Consider the following 24,841-nt stretch of genomic DNA (forward strand, 5'->3'; position numbering starts at 1 on the left):
GTGACATTTGACTGCCAGTCAGGAGACATAGGTACATGCACTTACTACACTGTAAATCCATCAAGTCAGACAACAGTCAGTGCAAAACACAGGTGTAAGAATTAAGGAACTAAAGTTTGCTTGACACCTCCCCTTTCAAATATTAGGTACCACAAATACCAACCATGAACAAGAATATTACTTATTATAAACAAAATGTATGTTAAAAACCACAAAGATGACCGCTCTGATTTTGTGAAAGAATAAAAAAGGAAATATAATGATCAAATTAGTGAATCATTAAATCAGAACTGGGTTTTCAAAGAGGACTTAATAAGGCTAACTTCTCAACAGCAGGAAAATTGACTTCCTGCATTAGATGTTTTCTCTAAACAAATATTCTCCTAACTAGTATAACTCCATGGAAGTTCTATAAGCAGCTTTAGACACTTTCTGTAGTCAAATGTGTATTTTATTTACATGTTAATTTTCTGTTGTTGTATGTTAAGTCATTCCCAACCACACTTCCACTTTCTGTGAAGAAATAATTTGTAAAATCATTGTATAGCAGAATCTACTAAAGCTGGTGTATCATCTATTTTTTTTTTTTTCTACTTAAACTCTTTCCAAAAATAATTTTACCCATATGGTCTGCCAAATAAGAGTATTATTGGAAAAGTTGCTTTTCTCTGCTTTTAGATGCTGGCAGTTAAAGAAAGCTTCTAAAATAATCAAGACTTAAACAGCAAGATTGCTTATTTTTGTGCACCCCATTTGCCCAAATAACCAGGAAAAGTAAGAGGCTTCCCATTCTGAAAATGCATGCTGCATGCTCCTCTGCACCCAGGGACACAGTTAAACAGCAAGTAAATACTGTGATACCTTATCATTCCATGAAGCTAAAAAGTTAATATTGGTTCTTAGAATGAAAATTTTAAAACACACAGATCAGTGTCTTGACATTAAATGTACTTTGGAATAGATTAGCAAAAGCAGATTAATATGAAAAGCCCTTTTCAGTATCTCAGATTTAGATGTTTTCACTTCTGCATGTGTCTGTGATACTCCAAACACCCTTACGAGAACTAAACTTAATAAACAGAAAATTCATTTCAAGGAAATTTTAGTAGGGGAAAAAAAAGAAAAAAAAGAAGAGATAGATACTAGAATTCCACAAGGCAGGTAATTGTTTTTAAGAAGCTACCTTGGAATAGAAAGCACAGCTGGACAGGATATACTGATCAGCCTATTGACAAGAGTGTAGTAAACAGATTGCCAGAAATCTCATTGATTGGAAGCACTGAGAGCCAAACTGGTGCACAGTGAAGTAAATGATTTAGAATCTTACATCCCATGGTAACAACACAGAAGATCAATGCAGTATCAGAAAGGCAGCAGCAAAATCAGACCAGAACAACTACAGAAATGCAAAGGCTGCTGTTACTAAGAAGTGAGATTAGTATTAAGGATTCAATGCTTGCTCCATGGCTCGTGCATCCAAACATAACAGTCCCAGTAAAGCAGGGTAGGTTTCCTACCTACACCTACAGGGTATACACAGGTTCTGCTTCTACTTCAAATCTGCACAGTACTGAGTGGGAAACAACCCCAAAAGCTGTAAAGTTTATGAGCCTATCTTCTCTAAATTTACTCTTTGTAGGTATTCATGTGTTTGTTGTCAACTCCAGTGATCAATTTGAAACACTTTACAGCATTCTACTAGACCAAGTTTCACATATCTTCTACAAAGCAGTACTAATTGAAGGCTATTTAACAGTGGTTCAACTTTTATGGCCTGTGGATTATTCTCTTTCCATGCAAAATGGGCAATGATCTACTTACTGCTAAATGAGCTATATATTAAAAAGAAAAAATTGTGCATACTATAGGTAAGTCACACATATAATTAATGCTAGCAGCTGTGCAAAACAAAGCATTTGAAACTAGGAAGCACTTGACAGATTGAGTGATCAAACATTTGTTTTTTCTCAGAGTCTCATGGATAACCAATCATGAAATGTATAAATTAAACTTTAATACAGCAAACTTCTTATTGTCCTGAAGGCTTCTACGTGACATACATTCAAGCTCTCTTAAAAACAGGGGGCATTACATCTTTCAAGGCGAGAATATCCAATTTTACAGATGATACTTAAACACTAAATATGTCATCTCAGCATCTCCAGAAACTGGTTCATTTGACATATTCTAAATCTACTTCTCCAAACTTCTCTATGGAGCACTTTTAATAATCAATGTACAGCAGCTTTGTCTTCATTTGGAGCCATCAGTGCTCTCTACTGCAGTGCAAGATTCACACTGCATTTCCAAACTTCACCACCTCCCAAAAATGTCTATTAGTGATGAACTATAAAAGCATCTTGATTAGATGATTGTTTCTGTAACAGAGCTCTGGGAGAGGCCAACAGGGCTACTCTTCTATGGAGGAACCAACAAGGATCTTGGGTATGTCATCACCTCAGGCAGAAATTCAGTCTTATGCTAAAGGATGCAATCCTCTTGGGAAAACAGCAGTTCCTCTTTCATCTCCCACTCATGATTACTGTGCACAGCCAAACAGATCGAGCTGCATTTCACCTTTTGTGTCTTAGTATTTTAGGAAACAGCTAGCATTTCTTTAGCATTCAAAAAACCAGTTATTCATGAACCCACCAAACATGCTTTAAAGCCATCACTTAGTCCATGACAGCTTGACAGTAATATGGCAGTCACTGTAACTCTGAGAAACCCTTTGGCAGCTGGGAAAACCATCCTCACTAGCTGCTTAAAAAGCTAAAGCACTTCACCAGCCACTGAGTGGGAGTTATCTTGCAAACATGTTACAAGTATTTTCCAAAAAAATGAAAAAATGTGGAAGCAATTACATACATTCCCTCTCTCTGACAAATCATCTAAGTATTTTTGCTAATATCTTACATAATCATTATGTAGCTTAATAAAAGCCAATATTTAAGCTATGCTTCAATTTTAAGTGGGTTTTTTGTTTGTTTTGCCTTATTTTAAAACTGCAACACCATGCCTTCAAAATAAGAAGCTGTAGCAGTGTGGACAAAATAAGTGTATTTGGAACCCATCAATAAATGTTAGGTTCATACTGCATTTCTGTGTGTCATAGATGGAAATAAGATTTCATTTTTTTAAGCAATGTAGAGTTATTGGTGAAGTAAGAAAATGTGTGAGAAATCAGCTACAGCAATTTATGATGGAAGACATTGTAAGGTTTGGTAACTTTTTTGTGTCTTTGTCCAGTTGCTATTCAATTCTGCCATGTTGAACTTTTTAATTCAGAGGACAAAGCACAAGTAACTTGTAGAAATTACCCAGAAGTTTGAGAAAGATATATTTCTTGGGTTTTGTTTTAAATGTCAAAGTACAAAGGCTCAAAGAAAAGACATTAAGGTATCCATGAGGACTGGCCCCATTTGCTATTCTCACCTATGTAATTCCAAAGCAAAAGGCAAGAAAAGATATCTAGCTCAATTCCTCTAACACAAGAAGTTCTTCCTTCTGTCACTAAGACAACCTTACAATTGTTTTCCCCCATTTCAAAATCTTATTCTCCCTGTTTTCTTCCCAAAGCAAGGAAAGGAAAAAGCAGGGAAAAGGACACTAAACAACACACCTCCTTAACCCTTATGATAGTAGAAGTTTGTTCTGCAAGGCTGCAAGGTAGTTCAAGCTACTACAGTTCAGGTCACATAGTTCCCAAAGTATGGTTCTGGCAAGCAACTTCCAGATTTTCCTACAATGACTTTCTAACAATCAGAAAAATTAAGCTGAGAATTAAGATGGAGTAAACAAGTGCATTCTGACTTATTTAGGTAGTGAGGAATAAGATCCAGATACATGAAACTGTCCTAGCATACCATGTGAATTTTAGTAAAACTATTTCCAGTCTGCTTTACATGACAGTTGTGAGCTTTGCCACATAACAATTCCAGCTTTGAGTTTGAGCACCAAAACTTGCAGTTTTTAATGTTTTCTCAGAATAGTTTCAACTAATACTGACCTAATTTGCAGTCTGAATTAATTCTAGTACTTTGAGCCTTCCCACTGCTGTTGTCCAACTATTACCCCCTGCCACACTTCTCAACTATCTGTAATACAAAGGGATGCTCTGAGAAGACTGTGGTAAAAAGATCTCAGATTTATGTTGCCACAACCAGGAATATTTTTTTTTTTTGGTACAGAGAAAAGAAAGGATGTGTTTGCAGCAAAAGACAGCTAGAAAATAAACAAAACCAGATAAAACTGGGGTGGGTTTAAATTCCCACTTGCTGGTCAAGCCTTGCCAGGTGTCAAAATGTTCGTAAGTTGAGGCTTGACTTCTCAGAATGGCAACTCCTACTTTGGCCCATATTTCCTTTTTCCTTGATTTGACAGTGCTGGTTTCTCACCATCTGGGCTCTAAGGAGCTGAAAGCAGGGACAAACAGCACAGTCCCACCTTCTGCACTTGCCAAATAGGACACGAGGATGTAAGTGGCCCTAAATACACAGCAGTGTAACCAAACATTGATTCCTTCTGCTTCTTTGGGCACAGCATAATGTTGTGACATCAAATTGGAAAAAAGGAGAAGCTTTCAGATACAAAAGAGGCAAACTACTGCTCTAAAGTCTAAACACATACCAACTGGTTTTGCCACAGCCCTTCCCAATGGTTCAGATAACAATATGCATCATCTGTCTGCTTAAATCAGCTCTACTGCCTGTAACAAGTTGCCAGCCTCATGCTTCAGGATAAAAATGTATGAAATACCTTTCTCTTATTAACATATATTCATATATTGTTCAAAATGTAGTTTTATGTAAGTAATAATTTTCTTTCTACATGAAAGTTATCTTTATCTGTTGAATAATAAAAGAAAAATCAAGTATTTAAAAATTGGTTAACCTAGGAACTCAGGTTAAATCTGTGCTGTATCTTCCCAAGATAAAGGGCTAGATAAAAGAGTGTTCTGGTGACTTTAAATTAAAAAAAAAAAATTATTAGTTTGAGTTGCAATGAAAAAATACCTTTTGTTTTGTTCATGCCAATGACACCAGGAAGTGTTATAAGCCTGAAGTGAGAGCCTGTATGGTTTCCAACATGACTGTATTAATAAAAACTGAAGCCCCCTTCATACATATCCATTACAGAAAACTCATCTTTCATTTCTATAAGAATTTAAAGCTAGAAAAACTTTTCAGTTTTAAATTAATAAATTGCTTAAATTATTCTTCAAATACTATAGCAATATAGTTTAAATTACTGATATCAAGGCAACTGCTTTTCATAGTGGCAGTTATATAGACAAATGTAGGTAACAGTGGCAAGAATGGCAGACTTCATTTTGTCACCAGAGAGACAGCTCCTGCTTAACTGCAAATATCTGGAAAGGAATCTTATTAAACACATTTTCACTTCCAGAGTGATGACTGAACTTCCAGGTTTTGTTTGAATTGCCTTTTACTACTTTATATTGCAAAGCAGCCAACTTTCAAACTTTTCCCACCTCCTTTTTCCTGCACACAGCCAGCTGCATTTGAGCACTCAAGATGATATTTCTGGTCAAAACCAGCAGATTTATCGTGTGTATGTTTTTAGTTAAAACCTAGTTGAGAGAACAGGATGGTGCTCAGATCTACCAAAACAGGGTTACTGTAGGGAAGGATAATAGATATTCCAGCCAAATTTCCACAACCCATACACCAAAATCTTCATCAGGGACCTCTCAGCTAGAATAGAGCTCCTGCTGATCCTGAACTAGAGCATTCTCTATTAGTAGCTCACCTTGTCATGGCATGATAATAAGAGAGTATTTGGTGATTGAGAATTTCAGTTCACTCTCTTTGTCTGGATCATTTATACCTTCAATTTCTTTGCACTCTTTTCCTTAAAAGGAAGGCAGAATCCTACTCAGACTTTGCTGAACAGGATACTTTAAAACCACCTTGTCAGCATTTATGCACACTGCAGAAAAATCTCACTTCAATTTAGCTCAGAAAACAAGGCTCAAGGTACAGACCATAGTGAATACATGTGTGGGTTGTCCTTTTACCACATTCTGGTCACTTCAGCACCTGAAACTGTGAGGAACCAATTAAAACCAGTACTTGTGAACTTGAGAGGAATTTGGCACAATTCCCATACGAGTTAACAGATGTGCATCCGCAGGAGAGAGTAGGCTAGGAATTACCTCACCAGCCTGAAAACAATGTTTGAACTTCACAGCAAGTGTCCTGAGAGGCAGGAAGAGGCTCTGGAAAATTAAAGCATGAATTTGTTACGCAGTAACTCATACAAAGAGCCTGGTATTTAACAGATAATGCTCTATTTCTAAGCTTGCTCAGACAACTTGAGAGACTTCAGGCTCTGAAACAAACTGGCCAAAGAGAATCCTGTTGTAACAGGGTAGAGCTTTTAAATTTAGAAAATTGTGTTTTTCTTGATTTTGCACTGAATCAATGACCTAAAATACAGCAGATGAGACTGCTACTAAAAAAATATTTTCCATGAGCAGATGCAAGAAGGGACTATTACAGCCATTGAAGAAAAAATTCCCAGCTTTTGATACACAATGGTCTAAGTCAGAATGGCAGTGGGCAAATTATTCTATACACTTGTAACTCAGACTGTCAGACAGAATTCTAGAGAACCCTTCAAATACTCATATGGTATGAAAACATCTAAATCTCATTACAAGCAACTAAAAAAGTCTGCCAGAATTTGACCACTTAAGGCTATGAAGAAACTGAAACACAAATTTCAATTTGGAAACATTTTAAAGCTTTGGTTTGGGCTCCAGGTCAATATTGGAGCATTACTTAACAAGTCTGTGTAGACTGAATTAATTTCTGTCATCTGTAAATGTCAACAGTAGAAGCTACTACTACAGGTGGATGTTCCAATTTCATTCTACCAAGTGCCAATTATAAAAAAAAATCCAATCCAGAACAAAAAACTGCCATGAACCCATAAACCCACTTCTGTTAAAAAAACTACTTGTTGTGTTTTTTTTTTTTTTTTTAAGTACCTGAACAATAGAATTTTATCTTCCCAAGTAGATAAGTATGAATTATTTGAAAGTGTGTGTTTTGCCTGACTATATTGGACCAATTTCCTATCAGAAAGCAGCCAGTGAAAGTATAAATGAGTCAACAACACACAGGATAAGGTAAAGGAAACTTACACTGAGGGAAAAATTCTTTTTTTAAAGCAATAGTGTTCCTAGACACAGTATACCAGTAACAGCCTTTGAGAGGGGAAAAACCAATTATTTTCTTTTGCAGATTTTTGTGTATTAGCAATACTTTTATTTTTATAGCCAAATTAAAAACAGGTGGAAGGAAAAAAGAAGAGTTGTTCCTCAGATCCGGATTTGTCCTACATTTGAAAGGTTAAGACTAAAGATATTCTGAAGCAGAAAAATGCAATGGTTTGAAAGACTGTGAAAGGAGAAAAAAAAATGCCCAAAGAAAAGCAGGAAACTTACTGGATCAGAAAGATCTATAATGTCAAATATTTAGAGCAGTTTCACTATCTAGGACACTCAGCAGTTAGAACTTGAGACACCAGAGATGCCCCCTTAGCTTCCAGCCATGCTGTGGAGCTGCTGTATCAGTATCAATATATTAAAAGCAAAACTGACTTAACTAAAGATACCCTATTTTACTGAGAACCTTACTATTTATTGAAGACAGAAGAGATGAAGTTCCTCTCCACAGACTATGATATATTATATGAACTGCCCAGCTGGTCAACAGGCTGCCAAGAAGTACAAGTCCCAGTCCAATCCTAATTTACACACATGGCCTTTACACCCACTCATCAACTGATGCAACCAATACCAATCCTTTATGACTGTCTACACTGAGGGCTTAAATTGGATGTTTTATGGGTTAAAGAAGCAAAAGAACAACAAAGTTCAGCCAAAGCAAGAAGTAACTTCAGTGTCATTAGCAGTCCCAGTGAATGTTGTTTAAGATTTGTCAAGAATTCTCAAATTTATAAAAAAAAAAAAGTCCTGGAGAAAAGTATAACAGGACATTTAGTAAATAAATGTAAGCATTACAAGCAATCTATTTCCAGTTTTTAATGCCTAAAAGCCACTTGAAAAGTTGAACCAGGACTTACTTCAGAGAATAGTGACTCACATAAAAGCCAAAGAATGGCTATTTCTAGTAAAGAGGTTTTAGACTGTTCTCCTCTGCACCTTGTCCCAGTCATCTCAATTTAGAGGAGTTTGATTTTTTTTTTGCATTCTTATCGAGGATACATATTTTTGAAGTTATGCCAAAAATTAGGAAAAATGAGTATGTTATCTTGAAACACATCATCTTTTATATTCTAACACTGTTTTATGTTCTTTCCAAATATAGTGAATTTAACACTGAATTATCTGTGCTTCCTTTGTCCCCTGCTCCTCTCCTCCTCTTGCCATGGTTAAAGAAATTACTAGGACTGCATAGTCCCAATCAGAGGCTTCTTTTCTCAGGGCAACTCTATTAAAGATTACTCTCACCTAGTTAAGAAAAAAAACAACTCTTTAACTAATATTCTGATATAATACCTTTTTCTCATGCAGACACAATTTTACAGACTCAAGAGTGACTATTCTAGCCTGGAAGCTATAGCTATACTGCTGAATCTTTTATGAACAAGGCATTATTGGTACCACAGCAACAAATCCATATAACTCCACTTAAAAAGTTTAAGCTTAGAAGTAAAAAAAGAAACACTAAAGCAAATAAATGAATCAAAATGTTTGTAAAGACTGTGCTGTCATCGGTTTCAAAAGGAATCACTGACCATTTCAGCAGAATCTATTATCCAATACTAAAAAGGAAAGAAATACAAAATGAAGAAAAGATTAAATAATCGTTATCTGACAAAGATGCACTCAATGTGGCTAAAGGAAAATGCTGAGCAGTGAGAAGAACATTGTAGAAGTCTAAAGCACACTGGTATGAGCAAGTCTCATTTCAAATCAAGGGTTATTTACTGGGCTCAGCTCCATGCAGTTTCAGCAAGTGGGGCTGGGAGATGCAGGACTGCAGCCCATCTATCACTGTTTCTCTTAGAGCTGCACATTTGTATTACACACCACTGCTGTCTGCACAGCTCAGACTTGTAAAACCTCCCTTTCCTTTCAGGGCACTGCAACAACGGTATGACAACCTTCTAAAGCCAAGATAAAGAGAGAACAGACAAGGAGCTTTGTCACAATCTATCTTCTCCTAATGGTTCTCTTCCCTGACATCAAGAGAGAACTGCATCACAGCTTCATGTCTCTGCCCAATGTTTCAGGAGAAAACAGCTGCAGACCACTGTCCTATACACATGGCCTAAGGCTAGTATTTTTTATTTGTATAAACTGAGGACAATTTCATCCATGCAGTGCCAAACTGTGTCCTGCCTCAGTAATAAATAACTGCTTTGATTTGTTCAGCCTGGAAGAACTCACTAGATTGCATCAAGATCTATTTTATTATTAAGATTTATATTTTGTGGTTGGCTCTCTCAAGGCTAGGAATCATTTTTTTATACAAATAAGCTCTAGACAATGAATTATTTTAATGTTTTGTTTCTTTCAGTTAAGCACATCTTAAGGAGACAGAGGTAATTCAAATGTGGTGCATTTATAGCTGGTTTCTCTGTCCTCTACCAACCAAGAAAATACAGTACACTTCCAGACCTTTTCCTTCTAGAAAGCTCATAGTGTTTATTGAATTCCTTAGAAACTAAAAAAATTAAACAGAATGGTTGCTGAAGAATTTCTGTAAGAGGCAAACAAGTGTTTACTATTTTTCCATAGGAGCAATAAAAATCACACATTTGTCCCTGCAAAGACAAATTCAAATTCAACCCTTTAGTTTGCTTTCTTTTTCATACTAGAACCTTACTGAATAAATAAATTTCAGATTAGAGTTATAAGCTGGAGACACAATCAAAATTTTAAAAAATGATTGAAACAAAAATGCAAAAATCTGTGTACTTAAAAAAAACACACAGGGTTTGCTTCACACTCTAAAGACTTACTTTTACAGCTTTGAAGAATTTACAATATAAGCACATTGTCAACAGCTATCAGAATTTCTGCAGGTCTGACCCTGTCTGCCAGTGAAGGTTGGAAAATCAGTTGGGTATTTCCAAATCCCAAGACTGTAGCAATAAAGCTATCACATCATATAAGTTGCTCTAGAGTGAAGTTTAAGAGAAATTTCCTAAAACCACAAGTTTTAAAAAGTTATCAGTATTAAACAACTTACTTACTTATGTACACATTAATAGTAGCAGTTGGACACAACACCTCAAAAATGGGTGTAGGGGGAAGGGAGAAAAAACTCTACAGCCCACTCTACAGGGTAATTCTCTTAATGAGAAGCTTTACATTGTTTCACCAATATTAATTTCCACTACCTTCTCCATCTGGAAGTTATTCCCAGTTACTGACTCATTGCAAATAGAGCCATTTCAGCTTACACTCACTCAGAACAGCATCCTGCTGCTAGGTAAGATGCTCTCTACTAAAACCAAAGTAGTTGTGCTTCACCCCAAAATACATAAATAAAAGAACAAAAATAGGACCCCTTGCTTTAGGGATTTAATTCCCCATTCCATCTTTTCACACGATCTTTTGACAACTCAAAAATTTAATTAAAATTACATATTGAAATCATTACACTATTCCTATTTGAGTTCTTCCTTACTTGACACTTTTTCTGTCACTGGCTTTTCAAGAAGCAACAACTTGTCTCTGTCCATGAAACAGTAAATGGGACATGAATTCTCATGATTCTCACCTGAGAACCTCTGGGACACAGTAATTAGTGCCTATCATTTGATTTGCCTAACTACTGCAAGAGCTGTTCATAATGCTTGCTTGCAGAATCTCCCATGGCATCAGCAAGAGATGCTCACTGAACCTTTCTGTCCTCCCAAGCTTGAGAAAACTGAAATGATTTTCTCTTACGTGAACTAAAATCTTAAACCCACAAGATTACCTATGAATCTAGAAAAGGTTTTGTCTGTTAGAGCTAGTTATGTACAAGCAGTACACTGCAGCATCAGCTGGTTTAACAGCTCTTAAGCAAACACACCTGCATCCCAGTTCTTGGTTTCTACAGACTGACTCTATCACAGCTACACAGAATATGCTATTTGATACTAAAAGAAATGAGCACTAACCTAGGAAATTTAGATGCTATAGGGACAGGTATTCAAGCACTTAGTAATTTGGCAGTGCTAGAAGTGCAGGGGTGTGTCCCTATTAGCATGTCAGGACAAAAAATGATGGTAATGAGGCCTTCAAAAGGCTCTTTAGAAGTCAATTTGGCCTTTTCAGAGATTTACTGAATGTGGTATAATTGCAAAGACTGCCAACACAAGAAGTTGAATGTGATCCAGAATATAGCTATAGAAACTACATCATGGAAAGAAAGCAAAGGCATTTGGATTAAAAGGATACAAGGACTAAAATTACAGGGAAAGGGAGCAGAGCAGCCTTATCCCATTTAAAGGTGTTCATTTTAGTGTCTTGCTTTCCCTAGTCAAACTCAGCAGTGTGATATACAAGAAACACAGCAATGATGAACAGATTTTTTAAAAGAAGCATCTCAATAGTGCACAAAAGCTCATATCACTGGAGAATACCATGGGAATAGTAAGATCTCTAAGGGATTTTAAAGGGATGTATGCTTCAGTTGTATTTTATGAGCCAAATTAGGCTGGAACATTCCTTGATTAACAGGTATTGAATATGACTAACAAAGGTAAAATAATACAAACATGGTCAGATTACTTTAAAGCAAATAATTAAACCACATAAATTTATCTTAAGGAGAGCTAGAATGCATCATCAGCCAAGTGATGTTTTACAGCTACAACATCCCTACATACCAGACATTTAAGAAGGGATCTAAAAAAGGGAGAGAAACATTTCACACTTCCTTGTTGGTCAAATTATCCAGACACAAGAGTTATTAATTTCATTTTTAAAAGGCCTTGTAGAAAGGTCACCCATGCATCTTCCCAGCCATAGGAACACACCCATTAGTATTGTACTTCCATGAAAAAGGGTGTTATCTAATGCAATAATTCTGCTTTAGAAAGAAGCAGCTCTTTACTGATATCCCACCATAAAATACTCACAAGGATTAGAATGAGACAAGAAAAATAATTCCATATGTTCTCTCCAACTCACTTGGATGCTGTCAATCAGAATCAACATTTCCCCTTAGAAAGGATATCTTATACATTTATTTTTGCAATACATGACATTATGCTAATTAATTGCAATGCATATAAAAATGAAGATTTGAGACTATCAACAATGTTGACAGTTAGTAAGTCTTTGCTCATTGGCAAATAAAGTGCCATAATTTGAGGAAATAAATCACATATTTCACATAAATCTGGTAGAAATAAATGCCTTAAGTCAGATAGCCTCTTCACAGTGGCCTAGCCATCTCTGAGGCTTAGGTGACTGAACCAGAATCCTTATTTGGGTTGTTAGCTGTTAATTCTGTTGCTGAGAACACTGGTCTGCTTCTGAACATATCCTTCATGTAATGGGCTGTCATGTCACTCAGCCTCTTCTGAGAGTATATCCTAGTATATATAACTGATTCATCAAGGGGGGCCTATGGAAATTGCTATTTTAGTATAAGTGGGGAAGCACATTTGAAGCAAGCAGTAAGGTAACACCACTAGCTGCTGCTCAGGAAAGCCCCTGCATAGTACATCAGCCTTGTGAATTTCACTTTGAACCTGTTTTGATAATTAAAACACAATATTTGTATTTACTTTTAATAAATGCATAACTTGTTTATGAAGACACCATTTGGTCTCAATAAATTCAAATACAGCTTTGGACAAATGCATGGAATCAATTTATTCAGGATTTGCACCAAACAAGAGTGACAGAGCAGAGGCAGCAGAGGTCATGGTCAGAAGTTTGGTACCTCTATGGCATAAATCAGGTACTGCTGTCAGGTGCCTCCTCCCATTGCCTTGGCTTTCACTCTGTCCCATGCCATGCCTTTCAGTCACAGGTGGAACCAGACTGCAGAGTGAGCAGGATGGAAAAGAACACAGGAAAAGAAAAATATTTTTCAGTTGAATCAGTTCCTGACCTGGGTCAGCAATATGACTGCACAAACTGAAGTGCCATTGGAGAGGGAGAGAATAGTAACTCCCTAAAGAGCCACCAAAGAAATAAAAGTAGAGACTTATGCTGAAGGACTTGTTTGCAGATTCCTTTCAGACCTGTATTTCTAGTTTTCACTTAGTTTTTGTTTCTGTTTTGCTCTGTGTATTTTTTAATTCTGACACATCCCCCAGTGTATTATAGATTTAATTCCTTGTCTTTCATGACTTGGATTATGTTAGTTCCCACTAGGCTAGATAAGAGCTGACTAAATATCAGATAAACATCAATTTGATGAACAGACTTTCTTCTAATCTAATGTTTTTTAAGTTCTGGTTCAAGCTGTTCTACCTGTTGATTTAACACATGCCTAAAACTATTTCAAGAGGAAAAAAAGTAAAAACCCCACAATACTTAGCAGCTTGAGCGAGAAGCTATGAAGCTGTCAAAAGTTATACCACAATAAGTAACTTTCATACAGAAAACAGACCATACTAGTTTAAAGTACTTTCTTGACCTGTTTCCTATAATACTTTGCAAGATGTTATATATGACTTAAACTCCAAATTCTGACATTTAATTAAGTATTTTACCAAATGACATTTAATTAAGTATTTTACCAAATGACTTTGTCTGAAATTATGACAGCTTAATATATGAGATTAAAAGAAGGGCTCTATATCTTTCAGCAAACAGTCAAATATGAAGCTATAACTGAGCACCTCAATTCCTGCATTTTTATAAATGCAACTACAGAATAACTCTTCTTGCCTTAGGACCTATCCACTTTCCAATTCACCAAACAATGTAGCACAATGTGATGCCATTAAAATAACCAGCATGTGAATTTTGTTAATGTTTTACAACTAACTTATCTTTTACTGCTAAGATTAGCCAGACACTTCTCTCCTTAATAAAACCAAGGACAATAGAGCACTAAGTACACTTTCCCATGGCAGCACTGCCAATTACAACTTGGTTATAACAGTTACAAAAAAAAAGACAGCGTGAAACAGATAACTAAAACCTTACAACTACCAGGACAATACCACTGGAGATATTACTAAATTCACCCAATTCCCCTATAGTAATACTGAGGCAAGTTCTCTGGATTATTGCTAGAGATACTGCTTTCAGATAGGAATGCAATATATGGCTTTATGAAGCTGCTTAAGATACTGTATTTCACATATGCCTGAAAGGGAACCACCAGATGTATTTAATTACAAATCAGAGTAAGAAGATAAAGAACCCTAATCAAATTAAAACACAAATACATTCACACTTAGTTAATAGAATCTTAGAATGGTTCGGATTGTAAGAGACCATAAAGATCATCTAGTTCCATCTCCCTCTGCTATGGACAGGCTAGATCAGGTTGCCCAAAGTCCCATCCAAACTGGTCTTGAACACTTCCAGGGATGGGGCACCCACAACTCTTTGGGATACCCAAATCCTAACACACAATTCTACTTACATATCTGTGATCTATTGCAGATCAATTATTTTAACATTATCAAACAAAGGTATTATTTCAGGATTTTCTTAATAAACCAAGTCAATTGCCAGGAAGCTGAAAATAAATCTAAGCAACAGACCTGCCCTGTATTCAGGTTTCCTCAGATACATCCTTCCCTTTTTTCACTTCAAAGTCTTTCCTATACACAAGACCAAGACTTTTAACATTTACAAGTTTCCCCACACAATTTATTGCACTGGTGAGACTAGGAGTTTGAGCTACACAACAGGATCCTGAGAAACACCAATGTGTGCTCTTTCATATCTATTTGTCTAGAAATTCCATGCATAAGCACACAAATTCTGCTTAAGAATGCCTGCAGTCCTCAAAATGACAAAAATCTCACTCATGTACTACTTCACTGAGAAAGATAAGGAGCTATCAGAGTTGCATGTACTTCCCTCAATGAAGCAAGTAAACATGGACTCAAAAGACCAAGGCCTGGAATAACATTAGCTAGTTCAAGTACCTGGAGTAGAAACATATTGATACTTGGCTGAGTTATTCTCCATCCCTGCTTGTAGCTGTTTGAGAAAAATCAGCCATCTCAACATCTACTTCAAGTTCCTGGAATTCCTTACCTTCCACACACACAGTTCAGACCAACTCCTGTGTCAAACAAGTCTCAGAAGGGGTTGCATCTTGAGAAATTATAAAATGTACAGTATCATAGGCAGTGTTTTGCAGGAGAGGTAGCTCTTCTACTTTTAAGATTTTCATTAACAAGTAAGAAATCCTTATACCCTAAGTACTAAAGATTTTTAACATATTATTTTCAAATCAGAATCTTATCCTGTACATACTACCATCACTCTTAGATTTATCTCTCTTTCATGGCTTTCCTTTGCTAATATAGTATACTAATCAGTTAGCTTTAATAGGAATCTCACACTTTACCAACTCATTCTTTCTTCCCTTGAAAGCCAGCCTTAGATTTAATTTAAGAAACTATACAGCAGATTCTTGGTGTATTAATGACTATGAACTTTTATAGCTGAACACAAAATGAAGCACAAGACTATACAAATTGTATATGTATATCCCAGACTGCAATAGATTTCTCTGCCATTGTTATTAAATCTATTTTTATTTATCCTTCTGTAATGAATACATAATGAAAAGGATTCAATAACATAGCAGCAGCTGCATCTTGAAAGGTTACACAAATGCTACCCACAGAGATCCTACAGAATATGTAATACAAACAAGATTGATTATCATATGAATGATCCTGCAGAGTTAAAAAAACCCCAGAAATGCATAAGCTGAAAACCAATTTTATTACCACATTATGATAGTGCTAACACAGACTAAGGTTTCACAGATTACACAAATGTAATCAATTGTGCATCAAGCATTTACTGGTACAACCCAAAAGAGGGGGAAGACAACAAAGTCATTTTGGAGCATCCTCTGTGCTTCAGAGCAACAAAACAATCCCAAAGGTGCACATATGAAAAGGGCTAGCACATGACATCACTCTGCATTTCCTGTCAAAGTACACCCAATCATTTACAGATGTCCATAAGAAACACCTTTTCCCACTCAAATATTATGGCCCCTTCCAGATCCTAAGCCTTACCAACAGATGGTTTACATTTATTGATAAACATCAGTTTAGTACATAAACCATCTTTTACATGCCTCAGTTTGCTTCTTCAATCCATCACTGTCAACACAGAAAAGAATGCAAGCTCATTTATTACTGCTACTACTTCTTCTGCTCACTCTTTTCATACTGTATTATACTGGTGAAGAAACTCCTGCAGATTCTCATGACATTTGAAATACTCAGAATTGGCACCTTGCCACCTTGCTTAATCACATTTTGGATGTTCTGCAGCCATCATCACTTCCAGTGAATGATTTTCTTTGTGGCACATATTAATTTATGTTGGTTAGCCCCTTAATAGAGATTCCATTTCAATGCAATGACTATGAAAAGCTAAAAAAACAAATTTATGAACATGTTCTCCAGAAGGTCTGAGCCTCACTCACCTGTGGCTGATGATTCAATGCTTAAAAAGATGTGGCCAGAGAGCAGGTGTGAGCTGAGGAGTTACAAGCTGCACCCTTGTGATGCAGGCTGCACATTGCACTGATCACACCTTGCACATTTGGCATCAGTAGTCCCTGACACTTCCAGACATCTGTACCCCAAAGATTCTGCTTCCACTTGCTTTAAGAAATGAAACTAAGCACTAGCCAACACTTAGGGTGATAAGGAAGTGCTACACCTTGTGGAAAGGCAATCAACTACATTATGATTTGAGGGTTCTTGCAACATGTATCTTTTGGTACTCACCATCCAGTCAGATAAAACTAAATTCTGTACAAATCACAGCCACATCAGTGTCAAAGGATGAACCTGAAAAGCTGGACAAGAATTAGATTTATACTGGAAATATCAGAAGTGGGCAGTCTACTCCTTTTCTTTACAGTACTAATTACCCCTTATGCAAGCTTATAGTCACTTAGCAACTTGGTGATAGCTGCCTTTGTTTCAGGAATATTGATAACTAGATTATGAAACTACTGATTCAGTAAAAATAACATCTCAAAATAAAAGACATGTCAGTCAAGTTACTCCTATTCTAGGAAATTCTATGTGTACTCTGAGTCAGATTGCTTTGACAGATAAAGCACATAGTCACGAAATAGATTGACAAAGTTGCATGTGCCTATATTAAGTTTTCAGAATTTTCTGAATATCAATTCCATCCAGTTCTTGAGATGCTTGTAATGTGCTCAAAATAAAACAAACCCCATGCTTTAAAAACCATTTCTATAGTTAGGAAAACAATTTTAATATCAGCTCTCAAATTGATGCATTCCTGTTATGATTTAAATTAAACTGTCTGCTTAGGCAGCACTTTAAAGCTCAAAGAATTTTTATTTCTTCCATTTTATTTTCTATATACATGTTTGATAAACTGTGTTATTAACATGTCCCACTACTGGAGATAAAGTATTTTATGAGAAAAAAATGAAGTCACCATATTACTGAATTTTTATCTGTATTCTTTTACAAAAAATGCTGTGAGAAAACTGCATTAAGAAACAGAGAAACTAGGTCCAAAGCTAATTTTAAAACATATGAAGGTGTATGTGTTGAAATCAATTTGTATTCCCCTCTCCCATGTTTAGTTAAGCCTCAACACATGGACAATATAATAGACTATTTGTTATATGTGACAGTATTTGTGGAGGACAAAAAAAGCTGAAGAGGCCAGGAATTTTCTTTTGATTGAGATTAATAGGCAAACAAGAATGAAGCATGAACTGAACAGTAAAGCCAAAAAGCTTTCCTAGAGGGAAGGAGTAATGCCCTTGAACAGGTGGAAAGGAAGCCAGAGCACAACTAGCTGTCACAGGAGTTTACAGCTGAATTCCAAACATTTAAAAGAATGCAACACAATTGTTTCCAGCCCTCCATCCCTATAAATGTGTTCCAATGAACACTCATTAACAGACAAAAATACAGCAACACAAGGCTGCTCTAGTAATCATTATTTTTTCACTATTCTGTGAGCTTCCTACTTTTTTTCAAATAGTTTTAAAACCTAGGTCTGTGGCCAAAAAATATCCAAACATTTTTTAGGAGCAGTTTCTTTGTCCTTCTATTATGAGCAGAAACTTCCTCCACAGAGCTGACAAGCAACTCCTAGGACTGCTTTAATCAAATACTACACAAATCAACTGATTACCTTTGATCTGTTATTAGACTATCACTAATAAAGCACGGAGTTCACAAAACAAAAACATCCAGAAACACCAAATGTCCAACTAAAGTGCAGACAAAATGTTCAGGGAAAATAAGAAATAGGAATTATGCACTCCAAGTGATTCCTCCTGGAATGAAGCCAAGTGATAGCATATCAGATTTTCATGGATATGGTATAGTGGAAGCCTGGGTTTACAGCTGCAGCTGGATTCTAGAAACAAAAGGAAAAACAAAGAAAAACAAAAATATGGTCCAAAAGAGCATTTTTGAGGTATTGAAAATTAAGAGCTTGACTGCAAGATGGTAAAGCCAGAAAGTGGATTCTTTAGAAAGAACAGGTAGATAAAAGGGGATGGAATAATGACATGTAGTTAACAATCAGCAACATCACTAGTTTGTGCTAGGAACAGAAGTTGGCATAAGCAAAGGAGGAGTAGTGTTATGCTTTGTTTCAAAAAAGGATAGATTCCTGCACAGAGCTGGACAGCTGGAGATTGAGTTAAGCAGAAATAGCGACAAGTGGACAATGGCTTGTTACCAGTGAATATTCACATTCAGGAAGGAAGTGCGCAAAATTAAACCAAGAATTAACTTGAAGTGAAGCAACTATGTTTAGTGACTGAGACTTCTCCAAGAAGCAACAGCCATGGCTAAATAATACAATTAATCGTAAAGAAAAAGGAATATTTCAAAAGTAACCAACAGAAACCTTGCCAAAGTAAAACTTCCACAAATTGGAAGACTAAAAGTAGTTGTCCACAACTGGTTTGTTTTAGAATAGGAGCTACTCATAGAAAGAGGGAATTTCAAACTTTTTTTCCATCTTCTAAGGCCAGTACAGATATGCAAAAAGGGGAAATACATCATGAAACCAAGCTGATTGTCCTAAATTATGCAGGTGTTTTTTAAAGAGAGAAAAAAGCAAATGGAAAAAAAGAAATACTGTTTGAACAGGTCCACATTAAGCGGACATGAGAATCATAAGAAATCTTTTAAGTGACTAAGCTGGAACAGTGAGAAAAGCAGAGTGACTATCCACTACTACATGTAATTTTTACAAGATTTTCTACACATCATTAAATTTTGTGTCCAAAGCAGTAGTACACCTCTGGTCATTTAAGTCTTTGAGACTGTGCTGCCTACCTCAATGAATAGTTAAAATTATTCTTGACACCATTTCTTGTTTAGGCTGCTGCTCTGGATAATTCCAGCAGATTGTCTGAACAACACCAGTGCCTCACTACACACTATTTTTTTTAGTATATTATTTAACAAATAAAGGCTGGACCAGATGATTATTTTAAGGCCCCTTTCAGCCTGGGCTGTTCTGCCATTCTCTTGATTAGTGTAACATCAGGCATGAAAAATTATTAAACAAGGAAACATTTTTATCATATTTAAAAGGCAATTAGAGCCAGTAATGAGAAGTTGTTTCTCATGACATGGATCACACTGACAACCATTACAGTATCTCAGCAGAGACTGAAAGCCCTAACTTGCAAAATGGCAATATCATGCTCCAACACATCATCAGAGGCAAGAGAAGTATGTGGTTCAACCAGCTTGTGTAGCTGCACATGTTGGTTCTTTCTGTTCTGCTCTTCCCAACCTGACCCTTCTCCCTGGCCAAAAGAAAAACTATTTGACCTAAGTACAAAAATATTTTATTAGGCTACATCAGGTTCTAGCTAGAACACAAACAAACCTCATTTTTGCTTAAAAGTGACATGAACACAGATCATGGAACACATCCCTGGAGGTGTGAAAAAATGACTGGACATGGTACTTAGTGCTACAATTTAGCTGACAAGGTGATGAGTGGTCAAAGTTGGACCCAATGATCTTAGAGATCTTTCCCAACCTGAATGATGTAATTCAACACTTCCAAAGTACAAGACAAAATCCAAAGGCAAATTTGCTTACTTTTTTTTTAATCTCTAGGAGGTCAGGGGAAAACAGGAGATGACAGCAAAACATATTTTTAAATTTAAATTACAAAAAAAAATAATATTTAGGAGTCCAAATTAATTAAACAATAATAGCTTTACCAGTCAATGTATACAGTGGTTTATCAGTTTAGACTCTTCCTAATGCCACTGTAAAAACCCTCTCTTTTCCCAGTTCCTAACAAATTTCAAAGCATCTCCTCAATCCATTGTATGTTCCCCCCATAGTTAAAGACAATTTTTGTTTCCCAGCTACCTTTCTTTATAGTTTGAACACTGGGCACAAAAAGACATTCCCTCAAATGGTACAGCTGAAGGATTCTTTGAGTATTTGTATGGCAAACTTATGTGTGCTAAACCTAAGAAAACTGTTAAAAGAAATCATGATATGTGAGTACAAAAATAAAGCAAAACAGAAATTATTCCAGAACTTTTAAGAATTCTCTACCTAGAAGTTGTCTTCTTTTGGAGCAAATTCAACAAATTTCAGCTGCATACAATCTCCTCAGACAGTATTTTAGATGCTATTTTAGATACAACTTTAGATATTCCCAGGCACTTGAGCAGCCAAGTTTTCTTTAGCAATCTGTCATTAAGTGAATAAATATAATGTCTGGAGATTGAAAGCTCTTATTTATTTCAGCTTCCAATTTTTTTTGCCTCATTCAGCAAAAAGCATACTTTGTGTAAATACTTTAAATACGTGTTGTAAACAGTTCTCTTGCTAGAAGTAAGAGAATGTTCTTTTAATAGTTCTGTTTTCTTCCAAGTCATTGATCCAGGCACAGAAAACTACTCTTACCATTACTATTGTGTTCCACAGAGTGACATGAAGCACAGATTTAAGAAAACTATCACAGTAGGGGCTGATATCATATTATCCACGAAAAGCATTTACTAGTTATTTCATCCAGCAAGATGTTTATGTTGCAGCTTCCCTTCCAGCTGAGCCTGTCCTCTGAAGATGGGTCTAAGCAGACAATATGAAAGGAGAATGAAAAGCTTAAAGTAATTTTCCAAATGCCTAAGGAATTTCAGCGTCAGACAAGTATGTTCCATAATTTTATAAAGTTTTTTCAGACTCAGCCCCTAAAAATTTCACCCAAATGAAGTTTTCTTTAAAATAGTAATGTTAAAGAGTTTGTAGGGTTTTAACTCTGTCATTCCCTGAGGCTACTGAGAGTTACTGCATAGTGCAGAGCTCTAATGAACAGAAATGCAGCTGACTGGGTGTGCCAGACTTTCTCTATGAAGTTGTTCCAGCTAAACAGTTACTAGAGATTGTTTTAACTTGGACTAATGGGTAGACTCCTCCCTGATACAAGGCCAACAAAACTTTGCATAGTTTATATTCTCTCAGCCTCCCCACCCTTCATATGTTGTTTTTTCCTTCTTGTTAGGATATGCATAATCAGAGTACAAAAACAAGTTACTAAAAATCTAAATATAAGTAGGCTGGAGGAAAAACAATGCCTGCTACCAATGCAGAGCACTTGTTCACAGTAGCAGACATACATGCATACATGAGAATATAAGTTTGTTTTTATTGTAACAGTCTGAAACGTTCAGGTATCATAACAGTGAGGAAAAATCTGACAGACTTAGTTCATTAAGTAATTCCCTCCATATTTTGCTTTTCAGATGTGTCCTGCTACTTGACTGGTATATGAGCTCCTGTGGCAGCACTTCACATAAAATGAGGGATAAAGGCAAAACACACCAGAAAACCAAGCATCATTTCTGATCTGTTCTTTTTCAGTATAACTAGCTTTAAAAGGATTATTTACAGATTAAAAGTCCGAAACAGAAAATATTTTGACATCAGAGCTGCATTATTCATTTTTTTCCTTGTCAAGGCAACAATAAAATCTACCTAATGATAGAGAAGCTTGATGTAGTATTCTAATCAGCCTAGCAGTTCTTTTGTTAAGTACTTCTTATGTGCTGCTCTGCACTGAAAATTATTCAAAAGTACAGTATTTAAAGGCCAGATGTAGGGTGAGAACTTACAGGATTTGACTCATACAGCTTGGAGCATTATAAAAGGGTAAGATTTTAATATGATGTTTATATGTAAAAGAGTCTGTAATACAGTATGCACTGGTCAGAGAGAAAGAACTTTTGGTTTTGTTCACAAGGTGATATTACTTCTAAGAGCAGAACTACACAGCAATCAACAGAAATGCTTTCTCACAAGCAATGCCAAGGGAACATTCCAGATGTTCTCTGCCCAGTATGTTTCAAGTCCAACAATCCATAATGCAGTGAGTCAGGGTATTATACATACTACACTCCAGCACTACAAAAACTAAGAAAACTGTTCAGAATGAATCCTAGTGCAAAGCACAGCAGCTGAAACTGTTATGGTACCACAGGAATAGCTTCTGCCAAGGCTGGCAATTAGGGGATACTCACAGGTCTTATGCACATGGTTGCTGCACTCCAACCTGAAGGGAGAGCTACCATGGAAATTTGTTAAGTAGAGCTTTACTTTACAGCTCTGCATCTTTATCACATACAAGATAGCAACAAACCCTGCCAAAAGCCTCACTTGGACAAAGAATGAACAAATCGTTTCCAAAGACATGATGACATTCAAACATTTTAACCTGGCATTAAACTGGCTGCAAGCATCTGCCATGCTCTGGGCAAAACATGGCACTGAAACACATCATTGCACTGATGTAAGGTGCTGCCAGCTCTTGAGGAATGCAAACCTACCCAGCACAAGTAATTATAATTAATGGAAAAAGCTCTACAGAGCCCCTATTCTCTTCCGAACGTGGAGGGGAGTGAGGAGGTCTGCAGTATAACTTCTTTGTGTAGTAATTTTCACAATTTTCACAATTTTACTAATCTCATCAAGCTTTCTTTATGATGAATGGGGCAACAAGCAGCTCCCAGTGTACTACTTCTAGTCTACAGTTTTAAAACTAATTTGCTTTATGCATAAAAATTTGCTGCATCAAAACTTTGTATTTATGAATATTGAAGTTACTCCTTTTAATTACTGCAAATTTACATATGACTGAATAAACAGACCTGATGCCTCACATTTCCCATCAAGTTTTCAATGTCTTTGTTCTGCTCACATTTTTTCCTTTCTTATTTTTCCAAGATATCTTATTTGAGATTTTGGAAATCTTTCCAAGGAGTTTATGTCTGGTTGAGGTGGAAGGAAACACAATTTCAAGAGATCAAATAAGAATAGAATTGAAAGCAACATTAGTAACAGAAATTCTGTGTACTGACACATTGTTTTAAAAAACTGAAAGTTACAGAGTGATTTAGATTGGAAACACCTCAGATCATTAAGACAAACTTTGACTGAACATCATCATGTCAGCTATGCCCCGGCACTAAGTGCCACATCTGGGCATTTCTCTTGAACACCTCCAGGGATGGTAACTCCACCACTACCCTGAGCAGTCCATTCCAGTGTTTAAGAACCCATTCTGTGAAGAAGTTCCTCCTGATGTCCATCCCTGGCATAGCTTGAGGCCATTTTCTTGCCTTACCACTAGTTGCCTGGGAGAAGAGGCTGAACCCCACCTTGTTGCAAACTCCTAACAGGCAGTTGTAGAGAGCAGTAGCATCCTTTTCCCCAGGTTACACAATCCCAATTCCCTGAGCTGCTTCTCATAGGAATTACTGCCTAGAGCCCTCACCAGCTCTGTTGCCCTTCTCTGGCCATGCTCCAGCCCCTCAATGTGCCCAGAACTGGACACAGGGCTTGAGGTGCAGCCTCCCCAGGGCTGAGTACAGAGGGGCAGTCACTGCCCTGCTCCTGCTGCCCACACTGTTGCTGATGCAGACCTGGATGCCACTGGCCTTCCTGGGCACACACTGGAACGTGCCCATCCAGCTGCTGACCATCACTCCCAGATCCTTTTCTACCTGACATCTTCCCAGCTGCTCTGTCTCCAGCCTGCAGTGCTGCCTGGGGTTCTTGTGCTCCAAGTGCAGGATCTGGCACCTGACCTTGTTGAATCTCACACCACTGGCCTTGGCTCATCAATCCAGCCTGTCCAGATCCCTCTGCAGTGCCTTCCTGCCCTCCAGATGATCAACACTCCAGCCCAGCTTGGAGCTGTCAGTAATCTGTCTGAGGATGCACATGATGCCCTCACCCAGATGATAAATAAAGATATTAATCAGGACTGGGTGCAATACTGAGCTCTGGGAAACACCACTGATGCACAGTAAACTGTCAAGATTTATCAGTCTGATACAATTCTATTCTGAAGGATTTGGGAAAAAAATAAAAGGCACTAAACAGCAGACACATAACTGAAAACCTTCAGCTGGCAATTTAGAAAATATTTCCTGCATGTGAATAAGATCAAGTAGGGTATTGGGAAGATGCACAGGTTCACACATACATTCCTCCTCCACCTTAAGAAGAGGAAAAAAAAAAAAAAAGCAAACCAAAACACATCAATTTTAAGCCTAAATGCTTTGGAATACATAATTCGGTAGATTTGCTGTAACAAGATGCCCTCCTACACAAAATTCTTGTGGGA

The 24,841-nt window shown here is 36.8% G+C and overlaps 1 protein-coding gene across 5 annotated transcripts in view; it reads right to left on the reverse strand.

The window, feature by feature from the left end:
- The window catches only part of STXBP6 (syntaxin binding protein 6), an 83,412-nt gene that overhangs the window by 20,209 nt on the left and 38,362 nt on the right, over window positions 1-24,841 (reverse strand). Inside the window, exon 2 of one of the 5 annotated variants that reach the window (XM_056493210.1) lies at window positions 12,945-13,045. The exons of the other annotated variants lie outside the window; for them this stretch is intronic. Within the exon in view, the coding sequence (XP_056349185.1) occupies window positions 12,945-13,014 (70 nt within the window). The 5' untranslated portion in view covers window positions 13,015-13,045. The remainder of the gene's footprint in view (window positions 1-12,944; window positions 13,046-24,841) is intronic. 5 annotated transcript variants of the gene reach the window in all.

This window comes from Oenanthe melanoleuca, chromosome 5 (genome assembly GCF_029582105.1).
Source record: "Oenanthe melanoleuca isolate GR-GAL-2019-014 chromosome 5, OMel1.0, whole genome shotgun sequence".
Taxonomy (NCBI): Eukaryota; Metazoa; Chordata; class Aves; order Passeriformes; family Muscicapidae; genus Oenanthe; species Oenanthe melanoleuca.